This window comes from Musca autumnalis, unplaced genomic scaffold (genome assembly GCF_047663935.1).
Source record: "Musca autumnalis isolate F117 unplaced genomic scaffold, ASM4766393v1 scaffold_2, whole genome shotgun sequence".
NCBI classification, from domain to species: Eukaryota; Metazoa; Arthropoda; class Insecta; order Diptera; family Muscidae; genus Musca; species Musca autumnalis.
In genome coordinates this window covers 243,080,310-243,099,456 of record NW_027411755.1, presented here as the reverse complement: position 1 = coordinate 243,099,456, position 19,147 = coordinate 243,080,310, and the positions used below count along the sequence as shown (strand labels likewise).

Below are 19,147 nucleotides of genomic sequence, written 5' to 3'. Positions count from 1 at the left end.
GTACCGTTATGAGGGTCTATACCTAGGAGTGGACCAATCAAGTTCTTATTCGTACACCCAGAAGCACTATTATTTGTGGTATTTAAGGATCTGTCAAGTATTTTTCTAGGTATACGAATCCGAACTTTGCCACACATATAGTCGCCATTTTTACCTTGTTTTGTTATTTTTAAATCTTTCTTCATTATAGTAATTGACTTCAATTGTTTCATATTTGCATACAAAATATGGAATTAACAACGATTTGATTCATTTTTGAGGGGTGTAGGAACATAAACTGTGCATACTGTATATGTTTTCACAAACATCCCCGATTCATTTGAAATTTTGCCTGTTAGGGCGAAGATCATTTTAATGCTAACTTTTATTGTCTCGCTCATATTAGTTCAATGATATGGTACCTATTTTATAGCTGAGTACAAACGTCCTTAGACACCACGTGTAAAAAGCTTTTCATGGCTAAAATACCTAGGGAATTTCACCAACAGTACGCTGAGGAGTATTGTTGGCCACCGTGGAAAACGTAATGTTGTCTGGCCCGGGAATCCTAACGGAGCATTTAGTGTGCATTGCACTGCGGTGGCTTAGTGCTTCCGATGACAGATGGAAAAGTTGCCCAGGCCCTGTGTGTTAAGGATGTCTTTTGAATATCGACTGATAACACTGTGAACCGAAATTTTGGGGGGTGGAAAATTCCTTTTGGGGATGAAAGCTCTTGGTGAGTATATACAGAACCCAGAAGGACAGATCCGCCGTGAGTCGAACTTTTGAGATATGGCGTGATGAATATTTTGCTGGAGACCCTATAAGCCCTCAGATATTAGCGATATATCTTTGTCCGCTGTTGTTTTAGCTTATTTTTGAGATCACATTTCTTCAGCCAAATCAAATGAGAATTATTTTTGTAGAGCATTTTGACGTTCTATCTCGCTTCCTTCAATGTCCTTTTCGTCCTTTATTTTAAGAGCCGCTATAAAAGTACCACAAGATGACGTTTTTCAGCTTCGAAATGTTCTGCAAAAATGTCGCCCAGAAAATTTTAGGTACGGCTCTCATTGACAACTAATCGATTTTGTCGCGTTTTCATAGTCATTTTTTACATTTACCCCTGTTTGCTCAGAAAAAAGCTGTGTTTTGTGTTTTTGTATGTTCTGTAACGAATATACAAAAATCAAAATATAGTCTTTTTCTGAACAAAAACAGGGTAAATGCACAAAACGACCACGAAAACGCGACAAAATCGATTTGTTGTCAATAAGAGCCGTACCTAAAATTTTCTGGCCGACATTTTTGCAGAACATTTCGAAGCAGAAAAACGTCATCTTGTGGTGCTTTTATAGCGGCTCTTAAAATAAAGGACGAAAAGGACATTGAAGGAAGCGAGATAGAAGGTCAAAATGCTGTACGGAAATAATCCTCATTTGATTTGGCTGAAGAAATGTGATCTCAAAAATAAGCTAAAACAACAGCGGACAAAGATATATCGCTAATATCTGAGGGCTTATAGGGTCTCCAGCAAAATATTCATCAGGCCATATCTCAAAAGTTCGACTCACGGCGGATCTGTCCTTCTGGGTTCTGTATATACTCACCAAGAGCTTTCATCCCCAAAAGGAATTTTCCACCCCCCAGACTTTGAGCTCCATTTTGTTGCACAGTGTAATAGACCAACCAAAACAAGGAACAGGCAATACAAATGAGGGAAATACAGGTATAATATTCCGCTAATACAAATCACTCTTCTCTCTTGTAAGTCTTTTTTGTTTTAAACAAATATTTGTTCATGACAAACAGACTATTTTAAAATTAGTTCCTTGAAGCCACTGATCCAGAGATCCCTGTAGTGACACGGCGAGTAATTAGCGCCGTGGTGAAAAGCCAATATTAATAAATGCCAGAATGACGGCTTAGATGTGGCAGCCCCACTCCCATGTTAGGGTACAGTGGACCAATCATCCTCTTACCTGAAACCAAACCGATTTTTGATATGTCTACAAGGAATGACATAACAACACTCGTAACGTTGACGAACTTTGGCACGCGAAAAAGGACACGATTAGCAACTTGGAACGTTAGAACATTAAGTGGTTGAATCCCAAATGGAAATTTTTGACATCGGAATCCTAGGGATAGTGAAATGCGATGCACCAAAAACGGGGAGTTTACAACAGGAAACGGAAATCTAGTTTTGTTCAGCGGGAAAGACGAGAGAATGGTGTCGGCATTATACTCTCAAAAGAAACCAAACGCTCATTAAAATCTTGGGAAGCGATCAGTAATCGGATCATGACGGCACGCCTCAACACTGCAGTGAGGAAATGTGTTACAATCATTCAATGTTATGCCCCAACAGAAGGCACTGAGAGTATAAACAAAGACGAGTTCTATGAGCAACTGACTGCCACTATAGCAAAGGTCCCTAGTCGAGACATATTACTAGTCATTCGCGACTTCAATGCAAAAATTGGCTCGGAAAACGCAGGAATAACACACATAATGGGCCAACATGGGATGGGAACAAGAAATTACCACGGAGAGCGTTTTATCGCGATGTACCAAGCCTTCAATCTAATCATTGGTGGCTCGCTATTTCCACACGAGGAAATCCACAAATATACTTGGACATCGCCAGATGGCAACACAAAAAATCAAATAGATCAAATTTGTATCCGGAAACAATGGAGAAGTTCCTTAACGGATGTTAGGACAAAACGAAGTGCAGACATTCACAGCGACCAGCCAACATCGTTTCTTTGTGGGAAAGGCTTTTCTTCCGATAGTCAACGACAATGCTGGTACTAATTAAGTGCCGAGTTGATTCAAAAAGATGTGATTCAGTCCAATTAGTTATTGTGTGTACGGGATGTAATACACCATGACTCATATCATTGGGTTAGTGTTCCTCAACGCAAATTACACAATTGTCCCAAGGTAAACTTCTTAAAAGCAATAATTTTCGGAGATGGAATTCTAATTGGAAAAAGTATTCTGGTATTTCATGGAGAAAACTTCGTCTAGTGTTCTTATATTTTTGCCCTTCACTGTGTTTTTGTGTTGTTGCTGTGAATGATGACGAACGTCATCGTCGTGTCATTCTGAGCAATAATTGTAAATACTATACTGCTGATGCATACCCGCGTTCGTTCACACAACTACGAACAAATGTGAATGTTTACACACATGTGTTCGTTCGAACATACCTACATAGTTCTGTAGATTTTGGTGTCTTTCATTTGTACTCTATTTTATTGTTTGAATTACTTTATTTTTTATTGGTTGTGCTGTGAGTGTGTGTTTCCTTCCAAATGAATAACTTAATTATTTAATTTTTTTTTGTTTAAGTCACAAAAATATACAACTTTTTATTTAAATGATTTTAAAATGTTATCTAAGTCCTGACCCAAAGCGAAAGGGGGACATTTGGTGTAGAGATTTGACTTTGAAGCTTAGAAGGAATTAGAAGTGAGACCAGACCTGTGGTTCTAGATTGTACGTAAAAGTCATTAAAATGTATTGTTCATACAAACTTAGGACTCGAAGCCTCCTCGTCTGAAATTAAAATACTCTATAAAATCGAAGAGTCTACCCTTCCCCACCAGAATGCGGAAAATTTCAGATGTTCAGAAAAATAGAAAGTGTAGACAATACACTTTATGTTACTCGCATAAACTGATATCGTATCGATACTAACTCTATAATCGATATTTATATCAAAAAGTGGATCTTTCAGGATTTGTTATCACAAATGTTCAGTAACTATAGTCGATAGATAAAAGTACTTAAAACTTTAGAATTGCATAATTAAAAAGGACGTGTGAATCGGGTGAAAAGGAGTACACTGCTCTGCTGATTCCAGGAAATTATTCAACTTAACTATTTGATATTAAAGGTATTTTCTCCTAGCCATTTGGGGCGTTTTTTATATCTTCCAGTAAAAGATGAAAAATTAACATTCTGGGGAAACAAAAGAAACATGGGACTAAGGGCCATTATTACATGTGTTCTTTTACTATCTGATGGATTTGAAAACGCAAAATAAACCAATTTGGAAGCATTAAAAATATAATTTTTACATTGAAAGTTAATTCCAAGAAGCTCCCCCTTGAAATTCAATCATCACTTTTAACTTTAAGTTAACCGGAACGCTATAAATCTGTTCAGTAAATCCAAACTATAACAAAAGAATACTTATAATAATGGGGGTAAGTCGGATAATTGGAATTTTTGCAGGATTTCTAGGCTTACTCCTACTTTTTCCATTTGTTTTGAGTGCTTCAGCAATAATACTTACCCTAAATCTTCCTAAAATACTTATCCGGATATATTGTGAAGGGCTTAGTGTATGTGTGTGTGGGGTCAACAAAAAAGCTAAAAATGTATGCATGTATAATGTGTATAACACTTATTAGCAACAAAAACATTATTGCTAAAACATCAGCGAGCTGTTGTTTGTGCTTTGCTATTTATTTAGCAATTATGAAGTGCACTCTAATTAAAATGAAACCAAAAAATGACGAACAACAACAATAATAAAACAATTCCGCGCAATACTAAAACAAAATGCTAATGAATAAATAACAAAGAAGAATGAACTGACTGAACTAAACTGAACTACACACAAAATAGTCAAATATGCCGACAAAAAATTGGAAACAGAACATGAAAGGAATATTAAGTCTGTATTAGATATGCTCTTGACTATAAAGGAAATAAAACTATTACCTAATCGTTTCGGTGAATTAACTTTCTCACCTTAGAATCTAAATCAAGAAGATGTAAAGAAATTATACACAATTAAAAATATAGGTTGTGTTAGACTCACTATATATAGACTTATACAATGATTGAGTCAATTACCTCGATTTATTTGACATATTAAGTATGAAAATGACAACTTAAATCATCTACTGAATTTGCTAAGTCACGTATATTCTAAAGGTACTGTAAACTTGTTTGAAAAATGTTGCCATTCAAAAGTTTAAGTAACTTTTAAACCAATATTCTTCCAGAGTAAAGGCCTGTGTTTATAAGCAACCTTGTCGCCTGGCTTTCTTGCCTTGCTTCATTTCTGACATAATAAAAATAAAGCCAATTTTCGAACTAGGTTGCCCTTTCCTTTTTTATTATTTTGTTTTTATTATGTCAGAAATTAATTAGGCAAGCAAGTTAAGGGGGAAGACTGCTTATGTACCCATGCATTAAGGCCTAGCTTGCCCTTTTTTCTTTGTATTCTTTGACAAGGCAATCAGGCGAGGCAGCTTATGTACCCAGACCTTTAAAGCTTAATTACACTATGCAACACTGAAAATGCAAACAACTTTTAGTATGCATTTTTTGAAAGTACATATTTAGACTACAAAAACCCTAGTAGGGGTTTGTCCTGTCAGATCCAGTTCGGATTTTATGGCCTCATCTAAACCGGGCTAAATGTACACTTTTTTGCATTTATCAGGCCTTTATCTCAGAAACGAATAGGAATTTGGACTTGCTGTCTTTAGCAATATTGCAGCCCTAAACTAGTAGAACTTATCCACATAAAGAACTCCATCTAGGGCATCAAAATCTATAAAATATAGAAAATTTTACATAATTGCTGAAATTCTGGTCAGTATCGGCAAAACTATTGGGAGTTGAACCAAGTAACCTTTTGCAAAAATCTTCCAAATAAAGTTCTCAGCAATTCTTTGGAACATACTGAAAATCTAAAATGCTTACATCATGTTGTTTCAGCGGTATTTTGCATCATATCTTTTACAACACGTATTTCAAACACAGTTCACACCAACAGTGTATTCTCGCATTTCGAATTTCACTACATTGTTTGCATTTTTATTAAATCGTCGTTAAAAAGTGTACTGAAAACAACGGCAAAGAGGCATTCTACAACAATGACATGGTTTGAGAGGTTGTGTATTTCATTCCAGGGAATATTTTTCCAAAAGAAAATATTCAGAAAAAATTAACGGTTTTGGAGATACGATGCAAAATGTATAAAAATTGTGGAATTTTTGCATATATTTTGAAATTTGAGCCAATAAATGTAGTTTTTCGAGTTTATTATTTCTCAAAATATTTTATTCTTGTCCTTATCTACAAATTTGCTTCAGAGGTCAGAAGAAGATTCGCATTGGTTTCAGAGATATAGCCCCGAATTTCTTTAAAAACTCAATATTTAACCATGTTTAGATGGGGCCATAATATCCGAGCTGGATCTGACACAACAAAACCCAACTAGGGTTTCTTGTCGTTTGGGTCTGTACTTTCAAAAAATCCTCAGTTCGAATTGTTTGCACAAGGTCACCTTAAAAAATGTTACACAGTGTTATACGTTACCATTGCCAATCACAAACGACCATTTTAAAGGTACATTTACGTTTTGCCATCCCTGATGCATGAAGTTAAAGGAAATAAAAAAATGTTCTCTTTTATAATTTTGAAAATATTGAATAATTCTCTCTGAGCAATAAAGTGAAATGTATCACAAATATGGCTTTTATATACATATGTATGTGCTGGCTGTGGGAAATGTTGCCACATCTTTTTTTTTTAATATACCGAAATACAGTTATGGGCCGTTATTATACCCTCAGCATTTATGCTAACGAGGGTATATACACTTTCATACGGTCAAAATGTGCCTCATCGAAATAATGGTTTTAGACCCCAAGTATGTTTGGACGAAATGTGTTTCAGAAAATTGGGCAATGTCCGTCCGTCTGTCTGTCTGTCTGGCTGGAGCGCACGATAACTCTCGAACGGATGAACCGATTCGGTTCAAATTTTGGCTTTCGTAATATTTTGCCCAAACTTAGTTTAAGTTCGAAGATGGGCTATATCGGTCCACTCCTTCCGGTACCTCCCACACAAAAGTTCGAAAATGTTCGGAAAATTTGTGCGCACGATAACTCTTGAAGGGAATAACCGATTTGGTCTATACTTTGCCTATCGTGAAATGTATTCCATACTTAGATAAGGTTTCAATATGGACTCAATCGGTCCACTCCTTCGGGTACCTCCCACAAAAAATTTCGGAAAAGTTCAGTTTAGGACCTGCTCTCGAATCGCCTTGGTTTTTGTTGTAACAACTTGTAGTCACTTCCCCCCATACTACGGTACAAGTTTCATCAGGGGCAGGACCATACTTCCTGAGAAAATAGCCTGAATGGTACAAAAAACCCCTGTAACGCCGTGTGTTGTTGTTGAAGCTCAAGATAACTCTCGAAAGGATCTGCCGATTCGATAATTTGGCCTTCGTAATATTTTGTGAAAATATAGTTTAAGTTCAAAAATTAATCATTTCGGTCCACTCCTTTAGGTACCTCCCCCAAAAAAGTTCAAAAATGTTCGGAAAAATTGTGCGCACTATAACTCTTGAAGGAAGTGACCGATTTGGTCCATACTTTGCCCATCGTGAAATGTGTTCTAGACTTAGATAAGGTTTCAATATGGACTCAATCGGTCCACTCCTTCGGGTACCTCCCACACAAAATTTCGGATAAATTCACTTTAATACCTGCTCTCGAATCACTTTGATTTTTGTTGAAGCAACTTGCATTCGCTGTATCCATTAGGGCGGTAAAATCTTTATTGCGAAAAGTGTAAAAAATCCCTATGGCACCATATGTAGTGCCTGGAGCGCATGGCAACTCTCCAAGCTTTGGGCTTTTATCCTAGTCCATATTTTTATCGGGAAGTTCATACGCCCAAAATGTTGAAACCCCCTAAATACATACGTTTTTTTTTTTTCGAGAAAACAGTATTTTAATTCACACAGGCTGTCTGCAAAGCCGACTGATACTTTTTTACTTGTTATATGTTTTCTTTTACTATTAGATGGATTTGAAAACGCAAAATAAGCCAATTTGTCGGTTAATTTTCTATAACAACAATGTTGTTTTTGTAAATTTGTTAGTTGTTGTAATTCATTCCTTTATCTTATAGCCGAGGTAGACGAAGTCTTCTACTATCTCAAAATTATAGGAACCAACTTCAACACTTGGTGCGAGCTCAATGGACGCATTGCGCGTCGACGCCATCAACTTGGTATTCTCGCCGTTTACCGCCAGACCCACTTTAGCAGATTCTCCTTCGACCTTCATAAAGGTATCGGTTACTTCTTTTACTGGTCGTCCCATGATGTCTATATCATCAGCACAAGCAAGTAACATGAGGCTATTGGTGTATATCAGCCAAGATCACCCATATACGTTAACGTGACTGCAACAACAACATATCTTATCTTTATTCACATCTGTCGTGGTTTAGGAAAGGAAAGACTCGCTCAGAGAGACTAATGCACAAAATATTTTGAGCACCACCGGTGTAGATTGTGTCACTTCTTTTGACATTTGCCTCTCGTATAACCTATTCTAGCAGGATGTTGAAAAGATCACACGAAAGGCAGTCTCCTTGCCTGAAACCTCTTTTGGTATAAAACTCTTCGGAGAGGTTCTTTCCTATTTTAACTGAAGATCTTGTGTCAGTTAGAGTCATTTTACAAAGCCGAATGATCTTTGTGGGGATACCAAATTCAGCCATTGCTTGGAATACGTCTGCACATGGACGTGCGATTTCTTCACCAAAGAACACGGTGGAGAGATCCAGGATACCTCTGGTTGCCACAAGGTATCTTCACCGATCTCTCTCACGGGTAACAGCGCTGCAATGAACTTCAAAATACCAAAACACCAAAAGAAAACATTTGGGAGACATTCCTTTCGATAGTTATCATGATAACCAGATACTTTAGTGGGTCGTCGTAGGATTTCTTTGGGTCATAGCGCCAGAAAGCATGGACTTGCCCGTGAAAACATATGACCGTAAACAGGACCAAAAGTAGTACATTCTGCAAAGAAACCATCCTCGAACAGCACTTTAGATGCACTTAAGCGAAAATTTTAAACTTTTGTAAGGGAATTAACGGAGGTATTATCAGATATTGGCCTCCTTGGACGTGATGAAACTTTGGAAGAAATAATACCATTTATAATCTTTCGGCTCGATCCGATACTCTTTTCTTAAGTAATCGTGCTCATCTGCCATTTTAGTAGGCAACAAAAGCGTTTTTAGGTCTTTTAGGCTATTATCACAGGTAAAGTGGACTTAGTCCCGAAAAAATTATACCGTTGTAATAGGAGCCGGGAGGACTATGTACTGTTAACATTTCAAAACGAACTAAATCCTATATTTAAACTCCACTTTTGAGAAATTTATTAAAATATTGTATGGTTTGTAGCCACAAAGCTACCGGAGTCAGTTTAGAAGGTTTGGCAGGGAAGTTGAAAATATGCAGTGTGTCGTGCGGGCACGTTGTTTATGGCATCTGCGATAGGAGTTCTCTCTTTTAACGTTGGGCATATCTTTCTAGATCATGAAGATCCCTCCTGACATGCCTGGGTGGTGTATTTTGGGGGTCCTATCCACCATATGCTCATTAGCATGGCTATCATGGTAACACCCGAGCAAGTACTACAACGAAAGCATGTCACTGTGTTGCTGTACTGGGAGAATCGTTATCTCCTCATGTAAATGGTCCATCGAAGACATGAGGAGGCACTTGTTGTAGTCCTCAGGACGGCATTCTGGCAGAATTGAGTATTTTCCATCGCGTTGCACTTATATTTCGCGAAGCACACTGGCGCCGTATCGCGTTATATGTGGTCAACAAGGTTTCTTTATCTGCACCCCAAGTGCTGCCGGCTTAGGCATTGAAGACCTTGTTCCTACATCTCAGCTTTGCGGAGGGTAGTCTGCTCGATGTTCTCAAATAGCGTGGCGTTGAGGAGGATTAAAGCTAGGGAAGAGATCTAATGCGATGTAGTACCCTTCTCTTCGTCCTGTCACTCGTGGGGTGCTCTACAAACTATCGATTAAAATAGCTTGCCACTTCAGATCAGTCTGCGTAACGTCGACAAATGTGGCCGAGGTTCAATCTTCCCTGGGTTAGAGAGTGACTTAACCGTTGCTCACAAAGGCTCCAGTGTTGTTCCTCTTCAGAAGATTTAGCCACTTGTTTTGCTTTTGTTTTCCGATCAACCTGTTATATTCCAGTGTCAGCTCCCTGACTCTGGGGTCACTGGTTTTGGCAAGACGAAGATCATCACGCTCCTTTGCTATCCCCGTCACATCTGCTTGGAAGTTTGGTTTCACTTCGGATATTCGACAAATAGGTATATAGCGGGCAGCTGCAGTTGTGGTGATGCCTCGGAACGTCCTTTCTGCTAACCACACATCAAAAGATTGGACAGATCTCTGAAACGGTGAACTCTCTGAAACTAGGCCAATTAGGTCGTCTACTGTAGAGTAGATGGTCCATTGGGTCGTCTACTGTAGAGTAGATGGCCCATTGGGTCGTCTACTGTAGAGTAGATGGCCCATTGGGTCGTCTACTGTAGAGTAGATGGCCCATTGGGTCGTCTACTGTAGAGTAGATGGCCCATTGGGTCGTCTACTGTAGAGTAGATGGCCCATTGGGTCGTCTACTGTAGAGTAGATGGCCCATTGGGTCGTCTACTGTAGAGTAGATGGCCCATTGGGTCGTCTACTGTAGAGTAGATGGCCCATTGGGTCGTCTACTGTAGAGTAGATGGCCCATTGGGTCGTCTACTGTAGAGTAGATGGCCCATTGGGTCGTCTACTGTAGAGTAGATGGCCCATTGGGTCGTCTACTGTAGAGTAGATGGCCCATTGGGTCGTCTACTGTAGAGTAGATGGCCCATTGGGTCGTCTACTGTAGAGTAGATGGCCCATTGGGTCGTCTACTGTAGAGTAGATGGCCCATTGGGTCGTCTACTGTAGAGTAGATGGCCCATTGGGTAGTCTACTGTAGAGTAGATGGCCCATTGGGTCGTCTACTGTAGAGTAGATGGCCCATTGGGTCGTCTACTGTAGAGTAGATGTCCCATTGGGTCGTCTACTGTAGAGTAGATGGCCCATTGGGTCGTCTACTGTAGTGTAGATGGCCCATTGGGTCGTCTACTGTAGAGTAAATGGCCCATTGGGTCGTCTACTGTAGAGTAGATGGCCCATTGGGTCGTCTACTGTAGAGTAGATGGCCCATTGGGTCGTCTACTGTAGAGTAGATGGCCCATTGGGTCGTCTACTGTAGAGTAGATGGCCCATTGGGTCGTCTACTGTAGAGTAGATGGCCCATTGGGTCGTCTACTGTAGAGTAGATGGCCCATTGGGTCGTCTACTGTAGAGTAGATGGCCCATTGGGTCGTCTACTGTAGAGTAGATGGCCCATTGGGTCGTCTACTGTAGAGTAGATGGCCCATTGGGTCGTCTACTGTAGAGTAGAGCAGAGTAACATCATAACTTTTTGGACCATTTGGACCAATTATAATCATATGTAGACCTTTGCACCTGTGGTATGACTACTTAGAGGTCGATAGGAGTTAATATAAATATGTATGTTTTCCTGCCCCTGAGCACAATAGTTCCTGTCAAACAAATATTTATACCCATTATTAATTTTGGTCGGTCGATATCTTAAATGGCAACTCTCTATAGAATCTGGATTACGAGTTGAAGTAATGCGAAGAAAATCAGCGATGCGTTTTTTTGTTCTTCTTCCACCACCTCCAGCCAACAGATTTTCATTTTCCGTTGTTGTTTTATTTTACTCTCTCTATTGTGTTTCTGTGCTCTGAGAGCTTTTTTGAAAATTCTTGTTGTTGGATTATTGCCCGCATCATATGTTTGGGTTACTTTGAGACTTTTTGAAGCGCATTTTCAAAAAGCAGCAGCAGCAGAAGCAACAACAACAACGATGGCAACAAAACATGTACGTTAATAGTAAATGTATCTAAAAAATGTCTCACGATTTTTGTGATTTTTCTTGTGGGGGGACCGGATTCGGTACCACCACCAACCATACTACACACTAACTTCATGTATCCACAGACAATCAAGCCAACGACAATCCAACCAACCATCCCATTTCTTCTATACAAAAACAAAAAGCGACAAACACAACAACAAAACTCGTGTCTGTGTCTCAAAGGTTGTTGTGTGTTGTTGTTAATTTTTAAGTTTGTTGTGTTGGGCATGGATTGTGGATTTGGAATGGTTGGTTGGGATGAATGGTTAAATAAAAGATTGGATGTGGTGTGGCGGCGTATGGTAGGTTGGGTTGGGATTGTGTTTGGGTTTGTTGGCGGCAAACGAACGACGGTCTCTGGTGTAGAGGTATGGTTTGTTTTTACTCTTATTCTTCTTTCATCTTCTTCGGTTTCTTTGGATTCATTCTTCTTCTGATTTTTTCATGTTGCACTTTATTTTAGCTTTAGGCGGCGGCAATGTCCGGAGTGAAACGAATATTGACTGGCATTTTTTGTTGTTTTATTTTACTTTACATGTTCTTTCTTGAATTTACTTGTGTTGTTGTCGCTGTTGTTGTTGGACATGACATCCAACGAATATAGAAATTTATAATGCCGACGAGTAAATACATGAGAAGCGAGTGTGGGTATTTATTTGTAAAAAACAACAAAGTAAATGCAGAATTTATAAGAAAAGAAAATCGGGAGAAGGAGAATGAATCAAAGCGAGTGTGCCAAGCTTTTATGATGTGAAAAATACCCTTTATGGGGAGGAGTGAGTAAGCTGGGAGGGGAGAGAGAGGCTCACTTTTAATGTGAAGTAAATATACTAATGAAATACCACCATAGACGACAAACGGCAAACGAATGCGCTTTAAAACATAAAAATCAATGAAAAGAAGAAGCTATTTATTTGAAGTAATGCTATTCTTGTTCTTCTTCTTTTTCTACATTTTGATTTCCTTGTTGTTATTGTTGCAATTTTTTATTACTTTTGTGGTTGGCTTGTGTTTTTGTTGTCGTAGTCGTCGTCGTCATCGTCCGTCCGTCCGTCGTGTGAAGTATAGATTACAAAGTTAAAGAATTGCAATCATGTGAGAATAAGTGTGTGTGTGAGAAAGAGAGAGGCGTGAAGAGCGAATAGTATAAATATTGAATTTGCAGATGTTTTTAATAAAATAGTAATAATATCCATTTAAATTTATTAAAAGATGCAGTGGTTGAAAAACATCGACCCAATGGGCCATCTGCTCTACAGTAGACTACCCAATGGGCCATCTACTCCACAGTAGATGAGCCAATGGGCCATCTACTCGACAGTAGACGACTCAATGGGCCACCTACTCTACAGTAGACGACCCAATGGGCCATCTACTCTACAGTAGACGACCCAATGGGCCATCTACTCTACAGTAGACGACCCAATGGGCCATCTACTCTACAGTAGACGACCCAATGGGCCATCTACTCAACAGTAGACGACCCAATGGGCCATCTACTCAACAGTAGACGACCCAATGGGCCATCTACTCTACAGTAGACCACCCAATGGGCCATCTACTCTACAGTAGACGACCCAATGGGCCATCTACTCTACAGTAGACGAACCAATGGGCCATCTACTCGACAGTAGACGACCCAATGGGCCACCTACTCGACAGTAGACGACCCAATGGGCCATCTACTCTACAGTAGACGACCCAATGGGCCATCTACTCTACAATAGACGACCCAATGGGCCATCTACTCTACAGTAGACGACCCAATGGGCCATCTACTCTACAGTAGACGACCCAATGGGTCATCTACTCTACAGTAGACGACCCAATGGGCGATCTACTTAGCAGTAGACGACCCAATGGGCCAATTTCTCTACAGTAGACCACCCACAAGGCAAATTTCTCTACCGTAGACGACCCAATCTACTGTAGAGCAGATGGCCCATTGGGTCGTCTACTGTAGAGTAGATGGCCCATTGGGTCGTCTACTGGGATCGTCTACTGTAGATTGGGTCGTCTACGGTAGAGAAATTTGCCTTGTGGGTGGTCTACTGTAGAGAAATTGGCCCATTGGGTCGTCTACTGCTAAGTAGATCGCCCATTGGGTCGTCTACTGTAGAGTAGACGACCCAATGGGCCATCTACTCTACAGTAGACGACCCAATGGGCCATCTACTCTACAGTAGACGACCCAATGGGCCATCTACTCTACAGTAGACGACCCAATGGGCCATCTACTCTACAGTAGACGACCCAATGGGCCATCTACTCCACAGTAGACGACCCAATGGGCCATCTACTCTACAGTAGACGACCCAATGGGCCATCTACACTACAGTAGACGACCCAATGGGCCATCCACTCTACAGTAGACGACCCAGTGGGCCATCCACTCTACAGTAGACGACCCAGTGGGCCATCTACTCTACAATAGACGACCCAGTGGGCCACCTACTCTACAGTAGACGACCCAGTGGGCCATCTACTCTACAGTAGACGACCCAATGGGCCATCTACTCTACAATAGAGGACCCCATGGGCCATCTACTCTACAATAGACGACCCAATGGGCCATCTACTCTACAGTAGACGACCCAATGGGCCATCTACTCTACAGTAGACGACCCAATGGGCCATCTACTCTACAGTAGACGACCCAATGGGCCATCTACTCTACAGTAGACGACCCAAAGGGCCATATACTCTACAGTAGACGACCCAATGGGCCATCTACTCGACAGTAGACGACCCAATGGGCCATCTACTCTACAGTAGACGACCCAATGGGCCATCTACTCGACAGTAGACGACTCAATGACCTCATGTCCCTACTTCTGCATACTCATACTGAAGTTAAGTTATCCTTTATATAATACCACTTACAAGCCTTCTGTAGAAAAAAGAACATCAGTAGGTCTTCGGATGTTCTACAATTTATTTTGCCTTATATTTTGAATAGTCCCCTCTTAAATATTCTTTATTAAATCCACTTCTTTATTTTTATACCCTATACCACAATGTGGAAAAGGGTATTATAAGTTTGTTTTGGTAAAAATTCATGTAACACCGCGAAATATTCGTCGGAGACCCCCAATGTGGTATACCAATCTTCATATCTCGACGAGATAAAGCGATTTTGAGATGTGTGTCCGTCCGTCAGTCCGTCCGTCCGTCCGTCTGTCCATTATAAATTGTAAACACGCTCCAGGCCGCAATTATGGACCGATCGTCACGAAATTTTGTATGGAGGTCGGGTTCAGATCAGAATAGATCCCTATTCTTATTGGTGATGATCGTGAAATATTTAGCGGGTGAAATGGACCAAAAACATAATATTTATCCAATTTTCTAGCGGCTCTGTAGGTCTCAATAATAGTCCGATCAACGCGTAATTTTAAATAAGGTAAGAGTATATCACAAAGGAGAAGCTTGCAATTTGAAATGGCGATCGGATAATATTTAGAGGGTTAAATGGACCAAAACTTTTGTGTGAAAATGGTGAAAATTTTTAATATACAGCTTATATCTTAATTCCTGGAAGTGACATTCCGAACAAGTGAGTTATACTTGAAAGTGGAACGCTGGACCTTTCAATTGATGCCAATTATGTTGGTGTGCATGATCAGATAACAGAGTTACAGCCTAATATATTCCCTTATTTGTTTGTGGTGTATTAATAAACTCGCTAGAAGTCGCAATTATACATCAATAGTCACGAAATTTTGCACCGGGTAAGAGTATAGGTCGAAAAAGATGCCTACAATTTTGAATGATGATCGGATATTCTTTTGCGGGTGAAATGGACAATTCCTTTTGTATGAAAAATATAAAAATTTTATTTTTCGTCGATATTTTAATTCCTTGAGGACATACATATATATGTATATTTCGCAAAGTAGCCTACATATGGAAAAAAACTACTGACCTTTCCTCTGATGTAAATTGCAATAAAGTGTTTGCTAGATAACGGGCCTACTGCCTAGTATATAATGGGTTCTGTGTAGAGAACCACATTTTTATCCCATGCTACATATTGTCTCTCCAAAAGTTTATGTAACACCAATATTCATCCTAGACAAATTATTTGGTATGCCAAAATTCATATCTCGACGAGATAAAGCGATTTAGCGATGTGTGTCCGTCCATTAAAAATTGTAAACAAGCTTAAGGCCGCAATTATGGACCGATTTTTACGAATTTTTTAAGGAGGTTGGGTTCGGGCCAGAATAGAAATGATTAGTTTTTGCTGATGGTCGTGAAATGTTCAGGGAATAAAATGGACCAAAAACAAAATTTTAACCAATTTTGTAGCGGCTCCGTAGGTCAAAATAATAACCCGCAAAATTTTAAACAAAGTTTGAGTTTATGATGAAGAAGAAGCGTACAAACCAACGTGAAGATCAGATAATACTTAGCGGGTTAAATGGACTGAAACTTTTGTGTGAAATTGGTAAAAATTTCAATAACGTAGCGGTTAAACAACGGAAGTAGTAGTACTACATAAGTGGGTTTCATTACATTTTAGTTTTGTGTGAACATTTTTAGTGTGAACTAAATTTTCCTTTCCTGCTACAAAAATGTCTTTGTCATGCTAGATAACTTTTTGATATGGATTATACATTACATCTCTGATATTTGATAATTAAATTTTCACAATCATTGAAAAGAAGTTCCGTGGAGAGCGATTGTCCAGGGATAGTGGTATAGGGTATCCCATGGTCGGCTCCGTCCGACTATAGACTTTTCTTACTTGTTATAATTGCAAAAAGTTGCTGAATTGTTCCATGGAATCTTTTGTTCATGTTTTTGGCACTTGGTGTCACATGGAACACATTTTGTCACACTTCAACCAAAACACTTTTTATCAATCGTGTTCCACCTCCCTTATATGAAGTGCTACTGTTGAGTTGAAAAATCAGGACTTTAAATGATGTTCCATACGCCAGGCTTTATGGATATGGAACAAAACGACAAGATTTTTTTGGTTACAAAGCGGATATGGGACATAGTGTCATCTGAATATCTCAGAAACTATAAGAGATAGAGAAAAACCGATAAAAAATCTAAAAGAGCATGGTTCAAAACATTGTTTTTAAATAATTCCTTTTCTAAAATATTAATTCTCAATTTCTCTTCAATTCTTATTTCACTTACAGTTACAAACCATGTTGCCAACAACAACATTGGTTCCCTTGTTGCCTAACAGAAAATGAATGCTACTGATCATGCAACAACTCCTGGAGAGTCATCAACATCATCAACAACAACAAGCGCAACAGCAGCAGCAGCTCATTTGGCAGCAATAATAGCAAATACCGCCCATGCGAATGGCTATGATCAACAGCAACGTCATCAGCAGCAGCAGCAACAACAACAGCAGGAGCAACAACAACATAATCGACATTCACCAGCCCAGCAACAACAAACAACACATCATCATCATCACCATCCAGCGGTTGCACATTCACAATTGAATGAGGTAAGTCGCTTCAATTTTCTGAATTTGTTTCAATTCCTCCAAAAAACATGTTGTTGTCGTCCGATCCCCCTCTCCTCCCTATCCTCATCTCTGTCCACTGTTTTTAAATTTCTTATATTCCTCCTCCTCCTCGTATTGTACATCATTTATTGTGATATCATTTAACTCCATTACGTGTTTAGAATTCATTTAATGTTCACATGATGCATATGCATACATACATATGTGTACATATTTATTTGTACATACATTTCAATACGACGGACAGTATGTCAAGCATGAATTTATACACCGAACAGAAATATTAATATTGGGTTTTGATATACCATATGTGAATTAAGTGAAATCGTCATTTGTTATAACGCACGGTGTGCCTAAACTAATTTTAGATGGAGGTTGCTTACACCTACAAAGTCTTTGCGGATTCTGAAACTACAATGTTCATAATGAGAAAAATCAAAAAACAAAAAAATCTCCAGTTTTTTTAGGTTTTCACAATTTTGCTGGGAATCTTCAAGTCCTATGGAAATGAAACTGAAGAAAATGTTGTAGAAGTGAAAATTCTCTACAAGATTGACCTTCAGACATTTTCGTAGGTTTTACCGTTTGCCGAACCTGGGAACAACCTCCGAACTTCCAAATCTCCGAACTTCTGAACAACCTCATCCGAACATCCCAACAATCTCATCCGAACCTACGAACACACAAACAGTCAAAACAAGAATAAATTTTTCCTACTCGATTTTACTCTTAAAGTAAACTCTTACTCTATTTCGAACATTTTTACTCCCACTCGTATTTGCTTCCAAAACTCGCACTACTTAAGCGCCCCAATAATGCCCAAGTGGCGCTGGGGCAATATTAAATCAATTGTTACATACTTATGAATACTAAAATAAATAAAAAAAAAAAAAAAGTACTCGTACTCGCAAGTACTATTCATTCGCGAATAAAATCGAGCAAATCGGAAATATTCTTCGCCAGTGACGAGAAAAATAGAGTATACTCGATTTATTTTTTCTAATCGCGCACCTTCATGAGGACCTCTTATTAAGATCCTCTAAATATAGAAGACTTTCTTTAGATCCTTTATGGAATACCTTCTTTAGATCCTTTAAGGATAAAAGACTTCCTTTAGGGTTGGAATGGGTAGAAAACCTTCTTTAGGACCCCTATGGATAAACCAAATCCTTGTGGTCCCCTACATAGAAAAGCTCCTTAAAGTCATCCAAGACTCTGTAGAAAACAGATCTTCTTTGGTTCTTCTTTATACATATAGAAGACCTTATTTAGATCATCTATGAAGAATATCTTCTTTAGAGAAGATGATCTTCCTTAGGTTCTCTATATATAGAATAACTAATTGAGGTCCTCTAAAGATAAAAGTCCTTCTTGAAGATTTATATAGATAGAATATCTTTTTTAGATCTTCTATAGATATAGGATATTATTTAGGTCCTTTATAGATAGAAGAGATACTTAGATCCTCTAAGGATGGTTTTTTTATAGAAACAGATCTTCTTTATATTCTCCATACATATACGACTTTCTTAAAGTTATCTAAAGTTAGAAGACCTTCCTTAGGTCTCTAATTATATACAGTATAACTTCTCGATGCCCTCTATAGATAGAAGACATTCCTAAGGTACTATATAGATAAAATATTTTCTTCATACCTATGTACACAAAAATACTTTCTTTAGTTCCTCTATAGATAGAAGGGTTTCATTAGATCATTTATGGGTAGGTTATTTATAAAGCAGATCTTCTTTACGTTCTCCACTGATATACGACCTTCTTAAGGTTCTCTATGGAGAGAACCCCTTTCCTATGTCCTCTATATATAG

The 19,147-nt window shown here is 38.9% G+C and overlaps 1 protein-coding gene across 31 annotated transcripts in view; it reads left to right on the top strand.

Moving 5' to 3' along the window:
- crol (crooked legs) overlaps positions 1 to 19,147 on the top strand; it is a 90,582-nt gene that overhangs the window by 32,215 nt on the left and 39,220 nt on the right. For 28 of the 31 annotated variants that reach the window (XM_073971194.1, XM_073971189.1, XM_073971179.1 and 25 more), the window contains one exon: positions 16,978 to 17,300. In XM_073971194.1, the coding sequence (XP_073827295.1) occupies positions 17,031 to 17,300 (270 nt within the window). In that variant the 5' untranslated portion in view covers positions 16,978 to 17,030. Of the gene's footprint in view, positions 1 to 12,110; positions 12,190 to 16,977; positions 17,301 to 19,147 lie in introns of those variants that run through there. The other 3 variants (XM_073971193.1, XM_073971188.1, XM_073971206.1) reach the window with 2 other exon arrangements.